General features: G+C 31.1%; 1 protein-coding gene across 1 annotated transcript; it reads left to right on the forward strand.

The window, feature by feature from the left end:
- Nucleotides 1-51: 51 nt before the first annotated feature.
- On the forward strand, nt 52-10,721 carry LOC135955387 (odorant receptor 67d-like). The gene is made up of 5 exons (XM_065505737.1): nt 52-87; nt 9,279-9,620; nt 9,682-10,202; nt 10,258-10,447; nt 10,512-10,721. Exons 1-5 carry the CDS (start codon nt 52-54, stop codon nt 10,719-10,721), a joined length of 1,299 nt encoding a protein of 432 aa, XP_065361809.1.
- The last annotated feature ends 15,699 nt before the right edge of the window (nt 10,722-26,420 follow it).

Raw genomic sequence — 26,420 nt, forward strand, 5'->3', positions numbered from 1 at the left:
AAAAAAAAAAATTCGAAAAAGTGCCTTTTATTTTGTGGCTCCTCAATTAGCATGTGGTATGAAATGAATTTGACTCCTACACGTACGGTATGTCACGTACGATATTAAATTTCATTTACTATAAAATCATCCAAATACTGTTTTTATTTAAATACACAGAAAAAAATATATTTCAATTCAAACATTTATCCCATATTGAACTGGTTTCAATTATTTCATAATTAAATCAAGTATTCATTTGTTCAAAAACAAAATTTCTTAATATTTTCTATTGAATTTTGTGTTTTGAATTTTATTATTTTGACAATTCAACCAATAACGAAAATTGTATAATCAATTGTCAAAATAATCAAATTCAAAACTCAAAATTCAATAGAAAATATCAAGAAATTTTGTTTTTGAACAAATGAATACTTGATTTAATTATGAAATTATTGAAACCAGTTCAATATGTGACAAATATTTGAATTGAAACGGTTTAAGAAATAGTTTATTCTGTGTATGACGGATTGTAAAAGAAACATATTTGGTTTAGTGTAAGAAATTAAGAGAAAACATAACGCCTCTCAATTTTCGCATATTTCTACATGTACCTAAAAATTACTTCAGTTTTATGTCACGTACGATGTACCCTTATTTCGCTCCATATTTTGGACAACAATGTTTCGAAAGAACTTATATTTTTATACCCTACACCACCATAGTGGGGAGGGTATAATGCGTTTGTGCAGATGTGTGTAACGCCCAAAAATATTGGTCTAACACCCACCTTAAAGTATACCGATCGACTTAGAATCACTTCCTGAGTCGATTAAACGATTTCAGTCTGGCTAGCTGGCTGGTTGGCAGGCTAGCTGGCTGGCTGGTTGGCTAGCTGGCTGGCTGGTTGGCTAGCTGGCTGGCTGGTTGGCTAGCTGGTTGGCTGGCTGGCTGGTTGGCTGGTTGGCTGGCTGGTTGGCTGGTTGGCTGGTTGGCTGGTTGGCTGGTTGGCTGGTTGGCTGGTTGGCTGGCAGGCTGGCAGGCTGGCTGGCTGGTTGGCTGGCTGGCTGTCCATGTAAACCTTGTGCGCAGAATACAGGTCGCAATTTTAAAGATATTTCGATAAAATTTGGTACATATATAATTTGTTCTGCCCAAGGACGAAGCCTATTGAAACTGGCTGAAATCGGTCCATTATTTCACCTAGTCCCCATACAAATGTCCTCTCGAAATTGCACTTTATCGGTCATAAATGTTTAATTTATATATGTATCTACACAAATTTCGCTCCAAATAAGTTTTATATATACAAAATTCATGTCACCAAATTTTGTTACGATCGCTCCATAATTAGTCATAGCTCCCATATAGACCCGCCTCCGAAAATCACTTTAACGTGCTTAAATCACTTAAAAATGTTGGGCCCACTTCCGAAAATCACTCACGAATATAAATTATTGATATTTTAAAAGAAAAATATTTTTACTCATTTACTTGGTGTAGGGTATTATATGGTCGGGATTGACCGACCATACTTTCTTACTTGTTTTAAAATATGGATGGGACATAAATGGGACCAAATTATTTTTCAGATACTTTTACGATGATACTTTTACGATGACATGGAATTGCCCATATAACAATATAAATGTTTTTTTACTCAAAAACTGTATTTATTTATATTAAGTATAAGGCCAATAAATATATGTTACAAAAGTAAATTATAATTATTATAAATAACAATGCAAACTAAATTAATATTAATAAATTATAAATTAATAATAAAAAATAAAGTAATTAAAAGATGGCTACCCAGCCGAAGAAGAAGAAGAATGAAGTTAAAAAAATAAGAAATAAAATGTCCCTAAGTAGTAGCATAAATTGTACGTTGGTCAAGTGGCAAGTAATTCCAACAACGGCCAATTCTTACATATAAATGAACGTTCAAAATTAGAACACCTAATTACAATTTGGGGGGTTACTCCTAGAATGAGAATAAGAAAACTCTGAGCAAAGTAAAAAAGTAAAACAAATTTAACAACCCTAAAGAAAACAAGTAAGAGAGCAATATTCGGCTGGGCCGAATCTTATATACCTTCATCAAATTATACCTTAAAATAAAAATTTTAAATATTTTTAGGTAAACAAAATTTAAATTTTTTTTCCAGTTGTTATTAAAATTTTTTTTTAAATTTTAAAAATTTGTTTTTTTTAAATTTTAAAAAAAATTTAAAAATAAAAAAAAAAAAAATTTTTGGTGAAAAAAATTCGGGTTAAAAATATTTTTTCCGATTTTCACCCATTGTAGGTCCAACTTTCTATGGTCTTATATATGTCGTTACACAGGTCTTTGAAATATCTATCATTAGATATCTATATTGTCTATATTAATGATTTATATAGAATAATCCAGATATGGGTCAAAAATCGAAGTTGTCCTGGTTTTTTCCTTATATCTCAGCCATTTGTGGCCCGATTTTCTCGATTTTAAATAGCAACCGAGCTGGAAGAATTTCGGAGATATTGATGTATAAATCGTGTATGTAAGTTATTTGGGGGCTTCGGAAAGTTGATTTCAACACATAGACGGACAGGCGGACATGGCACAATATATATACTTTGTGGGGTCGCAAATGAAGAATGTAGAAATTACAAACGGAATGACAAACTTATATATACCCTTGCCACTAGGGTTGCCAGCCGGGCTGGACTTGGCAGGATTGTCCAGCTTTTTTGATGCCTGTCCAGTTTGAAGCTAAAATTGAATTTGTCCAGCTAAATAGAAATTTTCGGCAATAACACAAGTCAACAGAAAAAAGGCTTCACTAACCACTATATAGATTTGTTGCATCAGGTTACCTAAGTACTTCTAATTCTATGGATAGATTTTTTTTAAATATTTTTTTTCTAAAATTGTGAATTTTTTTAGATGTTTCTCCACATAATTTATGATAACTCAAAAAGGTTAGTCCGATATTATTGAAGTTATATACTGCGTTTTCATCCGATTAGTAGTTTCGGAGTTATAATAAGAAATTTATACAAAAAATATATTTTTTAAGTGAAAATAGCAAGTTTTTGTGTCTTAACCCAGCAAAAATTTTGTGAATTTTTGTAATAGCAACTAGTTATTTCATGCATTATTTTGTAATGAGTGGTGGTTACCCAGCACATTATTTTATTTACTAGAATAAGTACTTATTTTTATACAGGTATATAATGAACTTTTGCATTTAGCACAGCTATCTAGTGTGTTTGACTGGAAAACGGGAGGTTAGTGGTTCGCCACCTGTCAAAGCCATTAATTTTTTTGTTCATATCATTTTCATTTATATGTTGATGTTAAAACTATTGTTAACTTACAATAAAATAACTCGTACATGGAGCAGTGAGTTAGCAGCTTGACTATCAAACACAAGCAAATAATGTGGCTGTTCGATTCCAACACAATACAATATTTTTAGTCTTTTTTAGCTACATATTCTTGTTGTAAATTTACTACTTATTTCTTAACTGATTGTAAGCTTGACCCATGAATTTTTTAAAAATTTGAATATACAATTTTCGTTATTGGTTGAATTTCAAATACAAAAATTATTGAATAGATAACACTAGTTTACAAGGTTTTTGCTCATGAATTGAAACATATGGGGATTTGTGTATTTAGGTCTTCTAACTTCGGAAAAAATATTAAAAAAATTCCTGGACGTCAAACTTTTGAGATATTTATTAAAAACGAAACATATAAAAATGTACATTAAATTAGGACAAACAAATTAAAAGTGAAGTGTTTTAGTCATCTTTTTATAATTATTTTCATTTGACTCCCTCACGACACTCCAACAGTATTCTCCTAGCATATTCTGATCCCAAAAACCTTGATAATTCCTCTCGAAAAACTTCAAATCTTGAAGGAAACGCTCTCCATGTTCGTCACTCATGTGTCCGAGGTTTTCCGGGAAAAAATCCACATGAGAATGTAAAAATGGAATTTTGAGGGATATATTTACACCCATCAGTTCAAAATTATGTAATAAATTCGCAACAATATCTCTGTAATTTTGACTTTTCTTATTCCCCAAAAATTCTTGAACAACAAGTTTAAAAGAATTCCATGCTGCATTTTCAACATCGGTTAATAGACACTCAAATTTGGTATCAACCAAAATTGTTCTTATTTGAGGACCACAAATATCCCTTCTTTTAGTTTAGCCTCAGAAAGACTCGGGAACACGCTGCAAAAATATTGAAATGCTGGTTTTGTCTTATCTAAAGCTTTTACGAAATTTTTTAATGTAAATAAGCGTTTTGCAGTGTTTGTGTTATAGGAAAACCTCGATTTGACTGAATAATTTTTCCGCAAATAAAACCAAAATGGTCTGGGTTTATTTTACACTTTCTAGAAGACATTTTAAAATAGTTTTTAGTTTAGAGTTTTGTATTTAATAGCGATTTATTAACGTTTATCTACAAAAAAGATGTACTTTTAAACAGTATTTATTTTTTTCCCGTTAATTTTTTTTGAATTTTTTAAAAAAAGACAACTCTGAAAGTATGAAGTATCTTCGCCAGAGTGTTGAGTACCCAAAAACGATGTAAATACCTAATTACTACAATTGGGTACACTACGTATAGGTGGGAAACAAAAAATGGTCAATTAACTAGCGTCCCTAGCTCTTTTCAAAAATATAAGTTTCATTCAATGAGCAAACAAAAATGTTTGATTTGTAAACTAGTGTAATTTTCGTAATTGAAAACTCATTTTTGTTATTTTTTGTGTATCAATTATGAAAATTATCTATTCAATAATTTTTGTATTTGAAATTCAACCAATAACGAAAATTGTATATTCAATTGTCAAAAAAATCAAATTCAAAACTCAAAATTCAATAGAAAATATCAAGAAATTTTGTTTTTGAGCAAATGAATACTTGATTTAATTATGAAATAATTCAAACCAGTTCAATATGGGATAAATGTTTGAATTGAAATATAATTTTTTCTGTGTATAATGATTCAAACCAAAAAATTTAGTTTTATTTTATTTAATGTTGTTTGATCTTACAAAGCACTTGTAAGAGTAAACACTTCAAACAATTTGTGCTAAAAAGAGTGGATATGCTTTTTTGTGTAAATATTTGCCATGTGTGACCCTACCTTTAGAATCACTTTCTGAGTCGATTAAACGATGTCAGTCCGTCCATCTGGCTGTCTGTCCATGTAAACATTTTGCGCAGAGTACAGGTCGCAATTTTGAAGATATTTCGATGAAATTTGGTACATATTATTTTTTCGGCCCAAGGACCAAGCCTATTGAAACTAGCTGAAATTGGTCCATTATTTCACCTAGCCTCCATACAAATGTCCTTCCGAAATTGGACTTTATCGGTCATAAATGTTTAATTTATATATGTATCTCCACAAATTCCGCTCCAAATAAGTTTTATATACACAAAATTCATGTCACCAAATTTTGTTACGATCGGTCCATAATTAGTCATAGCTCATTTATCTATATTCGTTTAATTTTCGCAATACTGAACGAGAGTTTAGTTTTTTATCCGATGCGTTCAATTTCTTCATTATTGAACGTAAGCTTATTATTTTACCAGCTGCGTGCAGCTGCGTTCAGAAAATTAAATAAAAGATTTTTAAATGTTTTTTAATATTAACAAAATTTATTCAACATTCCTCTTCCTGAGGAAATTCCATGTATATGTCATCGAAAATTACCTTAAAATCAGATGATGTTAACATTTTTCCGTTAATGATGGAGTTTGCCAGGACTATATTTATTAATATGTCTCTGTACTCAGATGACAAAAAAGTTATACTGCCTTCAGTAACAAAATTTTTTATAATACACACTGTCTTGTTCCACTTCTTAAAAGGCTTCTTCTGAAATTCTGCTCGGGGTCCAATTTTTTTAATGGATGTAGATGTCTGCTTCTATAGTAAACAATTATCGAATATTTATTAAATATTCAATTTCTAACTCCGGCAATAGAAATTGAATTGCTCTAACAAAGCTCAATGTTAATGCATGAAAAATATGAACTACTCACTTTAATAATCAGAACACAAATGAGATTCGGTCAAACTTAACACTTGTTGTTTGTTTTAGAATCCCGTTACTTCTGTAGCCGGCAATTGAAATAATATAAAAGTTTTAAAAAAATTTGCTAAAATATTTTTACCACGTCTCGTTCAGATTTACTGAACGATGCGTTTAGTTTTGTTTTACTATTCCAGAACAACTTTACTGAATTTTGCATTCAGTTATGCTAAATGAGTGTTCAGCGAAGAATTATTTAGTTGATTCTAAAAATCTGAACAAAACGTTCAAATATAAAATATATTGTAATAAGCTCTAAATACTCTAATATTCAAATCATTTTGAAAAAAACTTTCAACAGTTTTTATTTTTTAGTCGTGGTTGTCATTCTCGTGGAATTGCCCATATACCAGATTTCAGTCGGGCCAGATTCAGATTTATCACTAATTTTTATTTTAACTCTTTCCGGTTTAGTGGTCACTTTCTAACCACCTTTTCTAGAGTTTTTAAATAATTTCTAGTGACTGTCAGATGTGGCGATTTCTCGCCAGACGTGGCTCTTTTTCATTGCCTTTGGCGACCAAAATTTCCAATTGGCGACATGGCGATTTTTCGCTTAGCTTTTGGGGATGGAGGTAAAAAAAATCTGACAACCCTGATGACATCTATTGGCATTTTGCTAAACAATTAAATTTGTTTAAGTCATCGTTTAAATTTTTTGTAAACCTTTGCAGTCAGGTTGCTATGGTTAGATTAATATATTAATTTGAAAATATTGTAAACCACAGTTTTTCTAAGGAGTTTTCCCGAATTCAATAAAAACAAGTAAGAAAGTATGGTCGGTCAAGCCCGACCATATAATACCCTACACTAAGTAAAAGAGCAAAAAAATTTTTCTTTTAAAATTTCAATAATTTATATTTTTGTGTGATTTTCGGAAGTGGGCCTTATATGGGGGCTATGAACAATTATGGACCGATCACCATGAAATAAGGTCGTGTGATTTATATCTATATGAAAGTTTACTATGTTAAATTTTGTGAGTATACCAACATTATTAGGCGATTTATGCACGTTAAAGTGATTTTCGGAAGCGGGTCTATATGGGAGCTATGACTAATTATGGACCGATCGTAACAAAATTTGGTGACATGAATTGTGTATATATAAAACTTATTTGGAGCGCAATTTGTGGAGATATATTTATAAATTAAACATTTATGACCGATAAACTCCAATTTCGGAAGGACATTTGTATGGAGGCTAGGAGAAATAATGGACCGATTTACGCCATTTTCAATAGGCTTGGTCGTTGGGCCGAAAAAATAATCTGTACCAAATTTGATAGAAATGTCTTCAAAATTGCGACATGTACTCTGAGCACAAGGTTTACATGGACAGCAAGCCAGCCAACCAGACGAACGGACGGACATCGTTTAATCGACTCAGAAAGTGGTTGTTAGACTAATATTTTTGGGCGTTACAAACATCTGCACAAACGCATAATACCCTCCCCACTATGGTGGTGTAGGGTATAAAAAGTCAGAGTGCTTATTGTTCATCAAATTCAGTTACTTGGTTATTTAGTGTTTTTTTGGTTGGCTTGTGCTAACCAAGTAATATTTTATACCATATTCTTTGATTGGTGGTTAGATTACTAACCACGTTGATTGAAATAGGTAGGATATAACGAGTTTCTCAATATAATATTATGTTATATTGTAAGGATGCCGCGTGTACTCAATTGTAGATATTTTGTTTGAAGGTATACCTTCAGATTCGAATGCGTCTGCAGTCTTGAACCCTACTAAGAAGAGAATTATTAGGAGCAAGTCGATCTGATTATGGTGCTATACCTTGGGGGCTCCAGTTAAAATATGATAAAATTTGGCTAATGCTTCACTAACAACTTATCTACCTAAACTGCTGTGGTGGAATCAGAATTGTGAAAAATTGTCTATTGGAAGAGCCGACCTAAACAGCTATTTCGTTTGTTTTGTTAAAAAAATTTAGTTAAAATGATAAGTTTTCAAACATATTTATACGCTACGAAAATTTGTATCATAATTATTTTTAATGCTAACCGCCATGGTGGTTAATAAACTAACCACCTTATTCCATAAAAACCTTTAGCTGTATTTATACCCTACACCACCATAGTGGGGAGGGTATAATGCGTTTGTGCAGATGTTTGTAACGCCCAAAAATATTAATCTAACACCCACCTTAAAGTATATCGATCGACTTAGAATCACTTTCTGAGTCGATTAAACGATGTCCGTCTGTCCGTCCGTCTGGTCGGCTGGCTGGCTGTCCATGTAAACCTTGTGCGCAGAGTACAGGTCGCAATTTTGAAGATATTTCAATTAAATTTGGTACATATTATTTTTTCGGCTCAAGGACCAAGCCTATTGAAACTGGCTGAAATCGGTTCATTATTTCACCTAGCCCCCATACAAATGTCCTCCCGAAATTGGACTTTACCGCTCATAAATGTTTAATTTATATATGTATCTCCACAAATTCCGCTCCAAATAAGTTTTATAAACACAAAATTCATGTCACCAAATTTTGTTACGATCGGTCCATAATTAGTCATAGCTCCCATATAGACCCGCTTCCGAAAATCAATTTAACGTGCATAAATCGCTTTAAAATATCGGTATACACACAAAATTCAACATAGTTAACTTTAATTTAGACATAAATCACACGACCTAATTTCATGGTGATCGGTCCATAATTGGTCATAGCCCCCATATAAGGCCCACTTCCGAAAATCACTCAAAAATATAAATTATTGAAATTTTAAAAGAAAAATGTTTTTGCTATTTTTCTTAGTGTAAGGGCTTGACCGACCATACTTTCTTACTTGTTTTTCTTAATATATGAACCCTAATCAAAGTAAAAATTTAATTATTTTGATTATAAACTTATACACATAAAACTGTGGCTAAAAGAGTAAGATATACCCCAATTTGAAACTTCTGATCAGAGAAATACCCCAAAATAACTAAATCAATATAAGCGTTTTAAGATTGTATATTTTATGGCCGCTACTGTATTACCTTTATAAAGCCAACTATTACCTTTATAAAGCCGCAACTTGACTTATTATGCACAAAAGAATTCAATTATAAATACAATAAATCATATTTAATTGTGTTGAATTCTCACTTCAAATAAATGTATTACAATTGCATTAAATTGTATTTAAGTACTTAATTGCAAGAATTATTATTAGGCCAGAATATTTCCAAGACATTTGTCGTTAGTTGTGGCTGGTAAAAGCAAACCATCATTTATGGTAAGATCTCTGAAGAAAATGGAGCCCTCAACAATTACGACCTATAAATATTCAAAACATTATGAAAAAGTTTTCAATTTCACGCGCGTTATTTCGGAAATTTGTGGAGCTGATGTGGTAAGAGAAGACTATAAAATGACTTGGGTGACATGGAGTTTAATTGGTTTGGTAAATGGTGCCATTGCATTTACCTTTTACACCATGTATGTGGGTGTTGCTATTAATAATGATTGGTCCGAAATTCTAAAATGTCTGTGCATGTTTTGTACGGGCTTACAAGTAAGCTAGCTTTATATATTATTATTATTATTACTCGTATCTTATTTTGTTCCCTACATAGGCCTATGCTAAACTCATCAATGGGCTTAAATGCAAGGATAAATTTTGTTTTTTGCATAACGAAATTAATGGAATTTACAGCACCTATGAGCTGAAAACTAAGAATTATCACAAACTATTGAAGCAAAGTATATCATTGGTTAAGAAACTTATTTCAATTTTATTAGGTATTGTCATCTTGGTATCAATAGCCATCGTTGGCACTCCCATTTTCTATATGCTCTTCTTTAAGGAGCGTATCTTTATTATGCCCTTTCTTTTTCCCTACATCGATTATACAACCGATTTTGGTTACTATTTCACTTCGGCCGTTCATGTTGTGTGTGTGTTTTTTGGTGCCTTTGGGAATTTTGTCAGTGATTCATGGTGCTTTGTATTTGCTGCTCATATACCCCTTATAAAGGATATACTTCAAGCAAAATTCAAGGAATTAGACACCATTTTAGAAGAGGAAGCTCCGGATGCCGACAAAGTTATGGACTTGCTAATGGATATTTTCAAGTGGCATCAAAAGTATATAGTGTGAGTACATATAGCTTCTGTGTATTCACTATAGTGTAACGAAATTATTTTGCAGATTTTGCAACACGGTAAAGAATCTGTTTTTCTGGGTTATATTTGTACAAGTTTCCATGGAATTCGTAAGTATTGTCTGTACGATTGTTTGCATATTTTTGGGCATTTGGCCAGCCGCCCCCGTCTTTTTGGTTTACTCATTCGTTTTATTTTATTTCCATTGTGCTTTGGGAAATTTGGTGGAAACTTCGGTAACTTTTTATTGTTAAATGCTTGTTTATTTGTACTCATCAAATTGTATGACTTTCTTTGCAGAATGATGATGTCATTTCAATGATCTACGATTGCTGCTGGTATAATCTCTCGGTGTCGCAACAAAAAATGCTTCTAATCATGTTGAGAGAATCCCAGCAAGCTGAGGGCATGTCTATTGGTGGTGTTGCCCCATTGTCGATGAGTACTGCCTTGCAATTGACCAAAACAATTTATACATTCTCTATGATGTTTAGAGAATTCTTGAATTAGAGTCAAATACTACTTATTTGAAAGTATGGAATGTGTTTGTTTTAAAGAGCACATATTATGATCACATTAATTAAAGTTAGAAAATTTGCACCCAATATAGTAGTAGTAGGTATTAACAGTTTGTAGTTTCAGTTGAATTTCTAGGTAAATAAAGTAGATCATGATAACTTACAAAGTTATTGACCAAATCCCACACATCTTTAAATCCCATACCCTCTTTCAATGCTCACCCTAGCTTATGGTGAATCTGTTCCATTCATGTCAACGTGCCCAGGCCAGCCAAACAAGTTTGAAGACCACGAATTGGAGGCATTACTCCATGAAGATTGTTTTCAAACTCAAAAAAGAGCTTTGTAAGCAAATATCAGCATTCATCCAAAAACAGTTAAATGTACCATACGAATTGAAGCTGAGAAACTTTGAAAATCGATTTTGTATATCTGAAATGCTATAAAAGAAAATAATTTTTGCACCAGATCATTACCTGCGATGAAAAATGGATCCATTACTAAAACCCGAAGCATAAGAAATTGTATATTAAGCCCGGACAACCAGCCGAATCGATACCAAAGCCAAATATCCATGGCGCTAAGGTAATACTCTGTATTTGGTGGGAGCAAAAGGGTCATATGTATTATGAGCTTCTAAAATCTCGCCAACTTATACGTTTGAAGCGAGCATTGGTCGAAAAACCCCCAGAATATGCGGCCAGACATGAAACCATACTATTCCATCATGACTAGGCCACATGTTGAAATACATGTTAAGAGTATTTAGAATAAAGTGGTTGGGAAGTTTTGCCTCACCCGCTTTATAGTCCAGACCGTGCCCCAACCGACTACTATTTGTTTCTCTGGAATACGCTTCACTTCAGAACACAATATCCGATATTGGCTTATGTTCGGAAGTTTTTGATTTTGCAAAAAAAGTAAAAAAAAAAGTAATACCCTACACTAAGTAAAAGAGCAACAACATTTCTCTTTTAAAATTTCAATAATTTATATTTTTGAGTGATTTTCGGAAGTGGGTCTTATATGGGAGCTATGACCAATTATGGACCGATCACCATGGAATTTGGTAGTGTGATTTATGTCTATATGAAAGTCTACTATGTTAACTTGTGAGTATACCAACATTTTTAAGCGATTTATGCACGTTCAAGTGATTTCCGGTAGCGGGTCTATATGGGAGCTATGAGTAATTATGGACCGAACGTGACAAAATTTGGTGACATGAATTTTGCATATATATAAAACTTATTTGAAGCGCAATTTGTGGAGATACATTTATAAATTAAACATTTATGACCGATAAAGTCCAATTTCGGAAGGACATTTGTATGGGGGCTAGGTGAAATAATGCACCGATTTCAGCCAGTTTCAATAGGCTTGGTCCTTGGGCCGAAGATGTAATATGTACCAAATTTGATCGAAATATCGTCAAAATTGTGACCTGTACTCTGCGCACAAGGTTTACATGGACAGCCAGCCAGCCGACCAGACGGACGGACGGACACCGTTTAATCGACTCAGAAAGTGATTCTAAGTTGATCGGTATACTTTAAGGTGGGTGTTAGACTAATATTGTGTCTGAATTACTATCCAATACGAATAATCTTGGTGAAAATTTTAGCCCGATCGGTTAACTTGACATGAAATCCATCATATATAAATTAAACATTTATAACCGATAAAGTCCTATTTCGGGAGGAATTTTTTTGATCAGTGCTAGGTGAAATATTGTACCGATTTCAGATAGTTTTAATAGGCTCGGCCTTGAGGCGAAAAATTAGCTTTCACCTAGTCCCCATAAAAATGTCCCCCGGAATACTTTCAGCACTAACCCAACATACCCACCCCACTATAGTGGTGTAGGGCATAGGATGGAACTAGAGGCTCAACTGAGAGTAATCTGAGAGTAAAAATAATTACTCTCCCAAATTTTATGGCTGTTGCAAGACTTAGGTTTTTGACAAAATTCTTAGGTTTTTTGTCTCTCAGTAACGCTTCTATGATTATTTTATTCTATGGTGTAGGGTATAAAACATATTGGAATGAAAACCGAAAAATTCATTAATGCCACTTTATCATTAATATGAGTTCAATTTCGATTTTTTTTACAATACAAAAAACAAAATTGAAAACATTTAAATACATTTATTTATTATTTTACTTTTTTTATTTTCTTGTTTAAATTTATTTTTGCTTTTTCGTTTGGTCTTTTGCTTCAACAAATTCAATTCTTTTGTTAATTGCATGTGGTTTCGAATTGAATTTCGTATGCACCTATTCTGTTTGATTCTATTCAATTGAGGTTAATTTGTAAGTTACAATAAACCTTTTCAAAATAAATTGTATAAAAATATATTTTCTCCCAAAAATACTTAGGTTTTTTTATGGGAAATTGTGCTCTCGAGCATTATAATAAAATTTGTTTGGTATGATAGACAACACTAGAGCTGTGTGAAATCATACAAAAAATAGGATTTCAATTTACTTATAAGAGCAACAAACTGTTCAATATAATATGGAGTTATTATTATACAAAATGCACAAAAATTAGTGGCCGTATTGTACTGGTAGAAAGGTAATTAACCAATATTCTTTTTCCATTGATCGTAATTCTGAACAATTATTCCTTTGGCTCAAACCCATTTTACATTAACTTATAAATATCCCCATAAATATGCTACAAAATAAACTATATTTTATTTATCTTAAATTTTATATTTATTTTAGAGTTTAAAATCTTTGAAATTTCTTATGGCACTTTTGCTTTTACTTAAGTTGTCATTTATACAGATTTTATCAAACCGACACGTTTCTCAAGGAAAATCGTAAAACTCATTGACACCAACTTCGAAACCTGGGTCAAGTGTTGAGTTATTGTATAATAAAAGTAAAGAGTTTTTAAGACATAAATTTTATAAGAACAAGTAAGGAAGTATGGTCGGTCAAGCCCGACCATATAATACCCTAGACTAAGTAAAAGAGCAAAAACATTTTTCTTTTAAAATTTCAATAATTTATATTTTTGAGTGATTTTCGGAAGTGGGCCTTATTATATGGATGCTATGGACCGATCACCATGAAAGTAGGTCGTGTGATTTATGTCTATATTAAAGTTAACTATGTTGAATTTTGTGTGTATACCAACATTTTTAAGCGATTTATGCACGTTAAAGTGATTTTCGGAAGCGGGTCTATATGGGAGCTATGACAAATTATGGACCGATCGTAACAAAATTTGGTGACATGAATTTTGTGTATATAAAACTTATTTGGAGCGGAATTTGTGGATAAAGTCCAATTTCGGGAGGACATTTGTATGGGGGCTAGGTGAAATAGTGGACCGATTTCAGCCAGTTTCAATAGGCTTGGTTCTTGAGCCGAAAAAATAATATGTACCAAATTTCATCGAAATATCTTCAAAATTGCGACCTGTACTCTGCGCACAAGGTTTACATGGACAGCCAGCCAGCCAGCCAGCCAGCCAGCCAGCCAGCCAGCCAGCCAGCCAGCCAGCCAGCCAGCCAGCCAGCCAGCCAGCCAGCCAGCCAGCCAGCCAGCCAGCCAGCCAACCAGACGGACGGACGGACACTAATCGACTCAGAAAGTGATTCTAAGTCGATCGGTATACTTTAAGGTGGGTGTTAGAATAATATTGTTGGGCGTTACAAACATCTGCACAAACGCATAATACCCTCCCCACTATGGTGGTGTTGGGAATAAATAGGATTTCAATTTACTTATAAGAGCAACAAACTGTTCAATACAATATGGAGTTATTATTATACAAAATGCACAAAAATTAGTGGCCGTATTATACTAGTAGTAAGGTATACATCTACTCTAATGTTTCTTTTATAATTTACCAATATTCTTCCATTGATCGCAGTTCTTAACAATTATTCCTTTGGCTCAAACCCATTTAAAATTAACTTATAAATATCCCCATAAATATGCTACAAAATAAACTCTATTTTATTTATCTTAAATTTTATATTTATTACCCCCATTTTCTCAATCTCTGGTTTTTTATTATCGTGACGATCATAAAAAAATGTTAATTGTTTATCGTTACCAAAAACGATAACCAGATATTGAAAAAATGGGAGTTAGAGTTTAAAATCTTTGAAATTTCTTAAGGCACTTTTGCTTTTACTTAAGTTGTCATTTATACAGATTTTATCAAACCGACACGTTTCTCAAGGAAAATCGTAAAACTCATTGACACCAACTTCGAAACCTGGGTCAAGTGTTGAGTTATTGTATAAGAAAAGTAACGAGTTTTTAAGAAATAAATTTTATAATAAAAATAGATTATCCAAAACAGGCTAAATAAATATTTCATATAACGATTTTAAAATTTATGATTTGAGTAGACTGCTATCTCAACATCTTTTGTTGCACAATGGGGTCGATCGGAAAAAAGTGGTAATAAGCTGTGATTAAATTCCATATAGTATTTCTGAAACTAAAACTACCACTGCATAAAAACCAAAAACTATATAAATTATTTATTGACTTCACTGCCACACAGATGTTGATCATAAAATGGCAAATAAAGAGCTAATGATGTTGGTGTTCATGAAGATGGCGTTGATAACACTAGTTTACAAATCAGACATTTTTGTTTGCTCATGGAATGAAACTTATATTTTTGAGAAGAGCTAGGGATGCTAGTTAATTGACCATTTTTTGTTTCCCACCTATACGTCAAAATTTTGAGATATATAGGTTTTTATTTTTCACCTGCCCTGAGTACTACTAATACATACTGTAGTGTACCGAATTGTAGTAATTAAGTATTTACATCGTTTTTGGGTACTCAACACTCTGGCGAAGCTACTAGATACTTTCAGAGTTGTATTCTTTTGACAAATTCCAAAAAAAATCAACGGGAAAAAAATAAATACTGTTTAAAAGTACATCTTTCCTGTAGATAAAGGTTAATAAATCGCTATTAAATACAAAACTCTAAAGTAAAAACTATTTTAAAATGTCTTCTAGGAATTGTAAAATAAACCCAGACCATTTTTGTGTTATTTGCGGAAAAATTATTCAGTCAAATCGAGGTTTTCCTATAACACAAACACTGCAAAACGCTTATTTACATTAACAAATTTCGTAAAAGCTTTACATAAGACAAAACCAGCATTTCAATATTTATGCAGCGTGTTCCCGAATCTTTCTGAGGCTAAAATAAAAGAAGGGATATTTGCGGGTCCTCAAAGAAGAAAAAATTTGGTTGATACCAAATTTGAGTGCCTATTAACCGATGTTGAAAATGCAGCACGGAATTCTTTTTAACTTGTTGTTCAAGAATTTTTGGGGAATAAGTAAAGTCAAAATTACAAAGATATTGTTGCGAATTTATTACATAATTTCGAACTGATGGGTGTAAATATATCGCTCAAAATTAACTTTTTATATTCTCATGTGAATTTTTTCCCGGAAAACCTCGGACACATGAGTGACGAACATGGAGAGCGTTTCCATCAAGATTTGAAGTTTTTCGAGAGGAATTATCAAGGTTTTTGGGATCAGAATATGCTAGGAGACTACTGTTAAAGTGTCGAGAGGGAGACAAATGAAAATAATTATAAAAAGAGGTCTAAACACTTCACTTTTAATTTTGTTGTCCTAATTTAATGTACATTTTTATATGTTTCGTTTTTAATAAATATCTTAAAAGTTTGACGTCCTGGAATTTTTTTAATATTTTTTCCGAAGTTAGAAGACCTAAATACACAAATCCCCATATGTTTTAATTCATGAGCAAAAACCTTGTAAACTAGTGTAATTGGGCTTATAAATTGCCCACACACAATTTAAGTCCAGCAGTGCAATATTTTGCTTTTCTTCTCAATTTTTATCTTGGAGTTTGCCTTGCCACTGATATTTTTTTATTATTTATCCATATGGTATTGATTTTATGCCACTGCACAGTGGTAAATTCCGGCCAAAAAGGTTTTTTTTTTGTTTTTTTTTATAAAATTTTGATGGTAAAATTTTCTTAACACTTCAGAATATACATTATCATTATTATTTTGGCTATAAAGTAACTATGTGGCTATTTATAATGCTGTAAAGTCAAAGGTTTTTTCTTGCCATTTTAGTATTAGAAAAGTGTGATTTTTTACTTTTGAATGGAAGTAGCCTGTGCTTTTTTCCTTTAAAGTTTTTTTTTGCAAATTAGCACATGTTTTTATAAAACAGTTACCAGTTAACTATTCCACGTAGTTATTAAGAAGTTTTTGCGTGTTCTTTTTATATAAAGGTGAGGTAATTAGGAAATAGTTTTAAATCTATAGAAAATAAATTAAAAAAAAAATTTAAAGGCCGGAACAAATTAAATGGGGCTATTAGAGGTTAAGTGTAAACTACATCTAATACTGTAAAGTATCAAGAGTAAGTACTATAAATTTCAGCTGCAATTATTTGCCATTCCAATAACCAGGACAATTTCAGTACCTTCATATTTTACACATTTTTTTTGTATTTTGTTGATCAATTTCAAAAATTATGTAAGTTTGAGATGTATTTACATCTATTCTGATTTGGCCAAATCATGTATTTGTATGTCGAAATATTTTCAATGGATCATTTATGTTATTTTTAATTATAAACCTAATTAAAGCCATTTACAAAAATTATATACTTTTTTTGATACTTTTATAACGTCAATGTTTATTTGGCCAACTCCTGTATGCAATTTCTAATATTTTTTGCGATGGATCAAGTGTGTTTTTCTTAAATGTACACCAAATTTCAAATTTTACATGAATAACCTAACTTTTCCGATAATTTCAAAACGTAGATGATTATTTGGACAAACCCTGTATAATAGAGTGTCCCTTAGAATTAAATTTTTGGAAATGTTGAGACGGAACCCCCTGAAAAATTGTGTAATGACATAAAATACCACCAAAAAAATGTTTAGCTTGTTCTAAGAAGGGCAACCCGTGCCGACTTAGCGATTTAGTTTTGAGGTGCATTTACAAGGGGAAAAAATGCATTTTTTTCAGTTTTTGTAAAAATTTTGCCATTAAGTAATTACTTTTGCAATTTGATTTAAAAGAATCGAAATGTGTACGTAATTGTCGTTCTAATAAGATATAAAAGAAAAAAATTGGTTAAAAAATGTTAAAGTTATTAAAAAATCGCCAGGCCATTAATGTGTCTCAGGCCACTAGAACATGAAATGTAGGAACAAAATTAACATATTTTGATAAATATTAAAATAAAAGTTTATTTTTACTTAGAATATATCGATATTTACTTGTATATGAGTTTTTGTCTTCGTAGGATACCGCTAACCTATTCCAAGGTATGACCAAAAAAAATTATTTTTTTTAACGGCTGTTTCAAAACTCCAATTTAAAATTTTTAAAAATTTTGTTTAACAAATTTTAGAATTTTTTGATCATCACATGGGGATTTATTGACAACATAATAGGGAATAAAAATATGAAATACCTCCTATAGTTTTTCCGTACCAGCGAGTTAAATTTTGAGATTTTCGAGAAAAACTAATATTTTGGCCATATTTTGGAGAATGAACCTAATTTCCTTACTGTTATGATTTTAAAGTAAAATCTATCCAGAATAATATAGTACAGGTAATTTAAAATATAGTCTGAAAGTTTTACTAAAATCGGAAAACTTTAACCCTTAAATCGTGAAGGTCAAAGTTAAAATTTTTTAATAACTTTAACATTTTTTAACCAATTTTTGTCTTTTATATCTTATTAGAACGACAATTACGTACACATTTCGATTCTTTTAAATCAAATTTTTTTTCGATCACATATTTCATTCTTTATTTTTGGACTAAATTTCAGCCACTTATATGAAATTTTTTTTTGATACTTTTCGAACGTACATGCTTATTTGGCCAAACCCTGTATTTGAACATCGAAATATTTATCGATCGATCGGTTAATAACATAATACAAATACCAAATTTCAAACATTTTTATGAAGAAATAAAGAAGTTATGGATTTTTGGCCGAAATTGACCACCGTGCACTGTTGCATTTAATTGACGTTGAAAGCGAAAAACAAGAAAAAGAGGTTTATTGTGTTTTTAATTTTGCAAATTGTTTTTAATTTATTGTAAGAGCAATTAATGCAATTAATAACAAGTAATTGGTAATGGTAGAAGTAAAAGTTCAGTGATTTTAAAGAACTTAACAAACAATAGTACTTTTAGGCTGCGAAAAGAACAGCGATATCATTGGAGGCAAGTAATTACAAAAAGCAATTGATATATTGATGTATCAATCATATTTGTAAGTTATATGGTGGCATCGGAATGTTAATTTTTTACAGATAGCCTAGCAGGGCTATATTGACTGCGCGAATATGGGATCGCAAATGAAAAATATAAATATTGCAAATGGTATGACAAACTTTTTCCACATTTTCATCTTCACATTTTACATATGCATTAACTGGTCATCATTACGTCGCATAAAGCAATATTATCAAAATCGTCCAGAGAATTAGGGTTCTTAAGGTTTTCAAAGTCAATACATGTAAAATTTTTTTTCAATTACTTTTGTTCATGTACGTTTTATATTAAATTCTTGACTTGCTATGATTAAAGCATCATCGTTAGTCCTATTGGGTAGTAATTCAGACACAAAATCGGTCAAGAACTCTCTAAGACAAAGAGGTGTTTTTTGCCATCCATGTAACTTATTACCTATTGTTCTTAGCAAAATGTGTCCCAAATAGTTAAGATAGCTATTTCTTCAATCTTTCGAAAAAAAATTAAAAAAAAATAAATAAAAAAAATTTTTAATAATTTTTTTCCGAAATCAAAAACTTTTTTGTCTTAGAAAGCTTAGGTATTTTCCTTGATGGACTTTTTGGTTGCTTAGTGGGAAGTGAGTTGGATATCTAACACAATAAATTCAAAATCAAAAATGTTGTTGACTTTTTTTCAAAAAAAATTTTTTTTTCTCATAAGAAAGCTTTGGTATTTTCCTATAAGAGCTTTTGGTCGCTTGGTGCAAATTTCATCCCGATCGGAATACATCGCTATCAAAAGTTTTTTCAGTTGACATGAAATCCCCCCCATATTTATGTTATGTCGCTCGAAACTTAAGCTGTTAAGAGATGGGAAGTACAAAAGGGTTTGTCAAAAGATTTGTAACTTATACAGAAATTTAAAATAGCCAAATTATTTAAAGGTGTATGCAAAATTTAGTTAATTTTTTAGCCCGCTTTTTGGCTGCTTATAAAATAAGTAGATTTTTACTTTAACAATGGCTAACTGTCTGTTATAAACTAATTATCTTAGATTTACAGCAGCTGCTTGTCTCCTAGTCCAATAAAATGCTTAATAAATCCCTTTAAATATCATATCCACCTACTTTACAAAAACTTTCTGTGTTAAGCTATTTTTATGGCGTATGGTAATAAAAACAGGATATTTTTTATGGTCGTCTTAACAAGGAATTAAGTTGGCCGTCATATTATACATACGTTTATTCATATACATTAGGCGTAGCCTCATTTGTATGGAGGAAAAATAAAATGTCGAAAGTTTGTTTGAGAAGACCAATACAGCTGGGCATTATCTTTTATATTAGTTAGGAATATTGACAATTTCTTTGGGCCACCCAAATATATATACATATGTATGTTCCAGTCCAATGTTTCAGCATCTCTTGTTTATTATCTTAGCGCATGTAGGAGGATTTTGTTTTTATGAATTACCCCTACCTACAATTGTCTAACATTATTTTAACAAACCTACCCAAGTTTTAGCTAAAATAATGAAATTTATTTTTTGTTTTAAATCAAATAATATATTTGCCTTTAATAAACTTAGCAACGGATTGAAAAGAGAGAATTCATTAATATTAAACATTTTATTATAATCCACTGTGGGACTGACTCAAAAGTACTTTGTAAATAAATCTGTCATTTCTAAGTGGCTGATCCGCTTGTCATGAAATATGACAAAGTCATAGCCGAGGAGTATTCCCGAATAAAACCACTCATGAGCGGCTCTAAAGGGGTCTAAAGTACTGCACCTCAGGCATGCATTCATAAGGATCAAACGCAAGTATTCCTGGTCGTTAAGTTGATAACAGGTTATCTTTTTAAAAACTCTAGTGTTTATTAAAAACCGACTTTTTAAAAAAACGGTTTGTCGGTTAACCAAAAATTGGCCTATTTTAGAAAACCAGTTTCTCGGTTAACCGGCTTCGAAAAAACTATCTAAATATGTTACTAAATATATAATAGGTACTTGTTTTAATCATATGAAAATCACATTTTTATACCCTTCACCTTTGTGAGAAGGGTATATGGGGGATTTCATGTCAAGTGAACCAACTTTTGAAATCGATGTCTTCCGATCGGGATGAAATTTGCACCAAGGTTAGCTCTATTGGATAGTAACTCAGACACAATTTTTCAACAACATCGGTCGAGAACTCTCTGAGTTATAGGGGGTAAAATTTTGACAATTTGGTCAAACAGGGGTTTTTTCTTATCCATGTAACTTATTACCTATTGTTCTTAGCAAAATGTGTTCCAAATAGTATAGATAGCTATTTCTTCGATCTTTCGAAAAAAAATATTTAAAAAAAAAAATAAAAAATTTTTAATATTTTTTTTCCGAAATCAAAAACTTTTTTGACTTTTTTTTAAAATACGCTATTTTTTTTTATTTTTTTTTTTTTCTTAAAATAAAGTTTAGATATTTTCCTTGAACACCTACTTGGTTGCATAGTGGGATGCGAGTGGGATATCTATCAAAATAAATATTTTGTAACTCAAAACATAAAATTTTTGACTTTTTTTGCAAAATCAAAAACTTTGTTGACTTTTTTTTTTCAAAATGGACCCTTTTTTAATCTTTTTTTTTAGGTCAAACAAAAGCTTAGATATTATCCTTGAAGACCCTTTTGGTCGCTTAGTGGGATGCGAGTGGGATATCTATCAAAATAAATATTTTTTAACTCAAGACTTACAATTTTTGACTTTTTTTTTTGCAAATACGATTTTTTTTCCAAATGGGCCCTTTTTTTAAAATTTTTTTTGTAGTCAAAAGAAAGCTTAGGTCCATTCCTTTAAGATATTTTTAGTCCCTTAGTGGGATGCGAGTAGGATATCTATCAAAATAAATATTTTGTAACGCAAGACATACAATTTTTTAATTTTTTTTTGCAAAATCAAAATTTTTTTCCAATATGGGCCCTTTTTTAATTTTTTTTTTGCTCAAAAGAAAGCCTAGGTCCATTCCTTTAAGATATTTTTAGTCCCTTAGTGGGATGCGAGTGGGATATCTATCAAAATAAATGTTTTAACACAAAAATTGTATGTCTTGAGTTACAAAACATTTATTTTGATATATATCCCACTCGCATCCCACTAAGCGATCAAAACCATCTTAAAGGAATAGGCCTAAGCTTTCTTTATAGCAAAAAAAAGAATTACAAAAAGGGCCCATTTTAAAAAAAAAGTCAAAAAAGTTTTTGATTTTGCCAAAAAATCAAAAATTGTATATCTTGAGTTACAAAATATTTATTTTGATAGATATCCCACTCGTATCCCACTAAGGGACCTAAAATATCTTAAAGGAATGGACCTAAGCTTTCTTTTGACTAAAAAAAAATTTTTAAAAAAGGGCCCATTTTGAAAAAAAATTCGAATTTGCAAAAAAAAAGTCAATAATTGAATGTCTTGAGTTACAACATTTTTATTTTAATAGATATCCTACTCACATCTTCCTAAGTGACAAAATAGGTCTTAAAGGAAAAGACCTAAGCTTTCTTTTGAGCAAAAAAAATTTTTAAAAAAAAGTCCCATATTGGAAAAAAATTTCGATTTTGCAAAAAAAAATTAAAAAATTGTATGTCTTGCGTTACAAAATATTTATTTTGATAGATATCCCACTCGCATCCCACTAAGGGACTAAAAATATCTTAAAGGAATGGACCTAGGCTTTCTTTTGAGCAAAAAAAAAAAATTAAAAAAGGGCCCATATTGGAAAAAAATTTTGATTTTGCAAAAAAAAATTAAAAAATTGTATGTCTTGCGTTACAAAATATTTATTTTGATAGATATCCTACTCGCATCCCACTAAGGGACTAAAAATATCTTAAAGGAATGGACCTAAGCTTTCTTTTGACTACAAAAAAAATTTTAAAAAAAGGGCCCATTTGGAAAAAAAATCGTATTTGCAAAAAAAAAAGTCAAAAATTGTAAGTCTTGAGTTAAAAAATATTTATTTTGATAGATATCCCACTCGCATCCCACTAAGCGACCAAAAGGGTCTTCAAGGATAATATCTAAGCTTTTGTTTGACCTAAAAAAAAAGATTAAAAAAGGGTCCATTTTGAAAAAAAAAAGTCAACAAAGTTTTTGATTTTGCAAAAAAAGTCAAAAATTTTATGTTTTGAGTTACAAAATATTTATTTTGATAGATATCCCACCCGCATCCCACTAAGCGACCAAGTAGGTGTTCAAGGAAAATATCTAAACTTTATTTTAAGAAAAAAAAAAAATAAAAAAAAATAGCGTATTTTAAAAAAAAGTCAAAAAAGTTTTTGATTTCGGAAAAAAAATATTAAAAATTTTTTATTTTTTTTTTAAATATTTTTTTTCGAAAGATCGAAGAAATAGCTATCTATACTATTTGGAACACATTTTGCTAAGAACAATAGGTAATAAGTTACATGGATAAGAAAAAACCCCTGTTTGACCAAATTGTCAAAATTTTACCCCCTATAACTCAGAGAGTTCTCGACCGATGTTGTTGAAAAATTGTGTCTGAGTTACTATCCAATAGAGCTAACCTTGGTGCAAATTTCATCCCGATCGGAAGACATCGATTTCAAAAGTTGGTTCACTTGACATGAAATCCCCCATATATAAGTTTGTCATTCCGTTTGTAATTTCTACATTTTTCATTTCCGACCCTATAAAGTATATATATTCTGGATCTTTATAGATAGCGGAGTCGATTAAGCCATGTCCGTATGTCTGTCCGTCTGTCTGTTGAAATCAATTTTCTGAAGACCCCAGATATCTTCGGGATCCAAATCTTCAATAATTCTGTCGTACATGCTTTCGAGAATTTTGCTATTTAAAATCAGCAAAATCGGTCCACAAATAACGGAGATATGAGCAAAAAACCGGGACAACCTCGATTTTTGACCTATATCTGGATTACTAAGACATTAATATAGACAATATGGATATCTAATGATAGATATTTCAAAGACGTTTGCAACGACGTATATAAGACCATAGTAAGATGGACCTACAATGGGTCAAAATTGGAAAAAAATTTTAACCCGAATTTTTTTTTCACAGAAAAAAAATTGAAAAAAACAAAAAAAAAAATTTTAAAATTTAAAAAAAAAAATATTTTAAAGTGTGGGAATCGAACAGTCACATTATTTGCTTGTGTTTGATAGTCAAGCTGCTAACTCACTGCTCCATGTACGAGTTATTTTATTGGAAGTTAACAATAGTTTTAACATCAACATATAAATGAATATGATATGAACAAAACAATTAATGGCTTTGACAGGTGGCGAACCACTAACCTCCCGTTTTCCAGTCAAACACACTAGATAGCTGTGCTAAATGCAAAAGTTCATTACCAGCCTGTATAAAAATAATTACTTATTCTAGTAAATAAAATAATGTGCTGGGTAACCACCACTCCTTACAAAAGAATGCATGAAATAACTAGTTCTCATTACAAAAATTCACAAAATTTTTGCTGGGTAAGCTAACGAAATGATTAATAAAATAAAATTTTAAGTACAAAACACACTAATGAAGTCAAATTTATTGAAAGAATGTACCCAGCAAAAATTTTGTGAATTTTTGTAATGACAACTAGTTATTTCATGCATTAATTTGTAATGAGTGGTGGTTACCCAGCACATTATTTTATTTACTAGACTAAGTACTTATTTTTATACAGGTAGGTAATGAACTTTTGCATTTGGCACAACTAGTGTGTTTGACTGGAAAACGGGAGGTTAGTGGTTCGCCACCTGTCAAAGCCATTAATTTTTTTGTTCATATCATTTTCTTTTGTATGTTGATGTTAAAACTATTGTTAACTTACAATAAAATAACTCATTTAAAAAAAAATTCGGGTTAAAAAATATTTGTTTCCGATTTTGACCCATTGTAGGTCCAACTTACTATGGTCTTATATACGTCGTTGCAAAGGTCTTTGAAATATCTATCATTAGATATCCATTGTCTATGTTAATGTCTTAGTAATCCAGATATAGGTCAAAAAAAGGTCAAAAATCGAGGTTGTCCTAGTTTTTTCCTCATATCTCAGCCATTTGTGGACCGATTTTGCTGATTTTAAATAGGAAACTTCTCGAAAACATGTCTGATAGAATTATTGAAATTATGGATCCTGAAGATATCTGGGGTCTTTAGAAAATATGAAAAAACGTACAAATTTGTCAAAGCGGGCAAGGTTTGTGGAACTTCTGAGGAGTAAGTAAAGGCTTTTTATATAAGTATTTGATACTGTTGAAAACACTATGACCTGAGGATTGATATTTTAGTAAAATTAAATAATTTTTTAAAATTTTGGGACGTCATTTGCCTTAAAAACAAAAAAAAATTACAATATGGTGATTTTCCAAGAATAAAAATACAAAATTTGAATTAATGTAAAATTTTAACAGTTAAAGTTATCATAACAAAATTTGGAACCAATATAGACTAAAATGTTCTTAAATCAATAGCATTAGAATTTTTGAAATTTTTTATTTTCAAATACCGAAATTCCTAAAACGGGGAAAATGTGTTCCAAAAACTGAGTTTTTTCAGAAAAGTGCATACTGTGACGTTATTTACCCTGTGATAGTAAAAATACTTAGTAAGTATTTAAAAAAATATGGGGTTATACAAATATGGAGCTTTTTCGTGGAACCGTGCTTTGCCTTTTTAGAATTTTTTACTCAAACTGAATTTTTTTTGCATAAAAATTGGCCAAGTTTGGATAGGTCTGCGGGGTGATATGTCCGATTAACTGTGCCAAATTTTCCTTTACACGCTTTTGCATTAAGTTGTCTTTCCGGATCATATAAAAATTCTATATAGTCCCGAAGAAAATTTTTTTCTACAAAAGAAAATATATATATGGGCTTTTTGGGAAAAAAACCTAAAAATACGGCCCTTTTTACAAGTTCCAACTTTGAATGCGTATAACTTTTTATAGAGATCAGATAACTGTTAGCAAGTTTTTTTTATTTTATTTAGAATTTTATCGTCAATATAGCTGATATTTTAAAAATAAATTCTGACCCTCAGTAGGCCCGCCATATCTAAATAACCATAAAAAGATCCAGCAAAATTAAAAAAAAAAAATAAATCAATAAACCTGAATATCTCTTCAACTAATAGAGATAACCTACACTTGTAAGCGTATTTTTTGTAGATCTTCTCAAGGAATATTTATATTTAAAATTTCAGCTCATTCGGATCATAAATGGATTTTTGACGATTTTTTTTTAAAAAAATTTGAGATTAAAAATTTTGAGGGGGCTACGCACTGGCCCCAATTATCTCTAGGAAGCTGAACAAACGTAAATCAACTCGAAAACACCTCAGCTCAAACCATGTGAAATTTCGTAACAATATATCCAATAATTCACAAGTTACCGAATTATTTCCAAAACAAAATGTT

The sequence above is a fragment of the Calliphora vicina genome, chromosome 3, assembly GCF_958450345.1.
Source record: "Calliphora vicina chromosome 3, idCalVici1.1, whole genome shotgun sequence".
Taxonomy (NCBI): Eukaryota; Metazoa; Arthropoda; class Insecta; order Diptera; family Calliphoridae; genus Calliphora; species Calliphora vicina.

Coding starts and splice junctions, on each gene's coding strand:
- LOC135955387 (XM_065505737.1), top strand. CDS start 52: ATGTGGTATGAAATGAATTTGACTCCTACACGTACG. Junction 88..9,278: donor ATTTGACTCCTACACGTACG/GTATGTCACGTA, acceptor AATTATTATTAG/GCCAGAATATTTCCAAGACA. Junction 10,448..10,511: donor GAAATTTGGTGGAAACTTCG/GTAACTTTTTAT, acceptor CTTTCTTTGCAG/AATGATGATGTCATTTCAAT.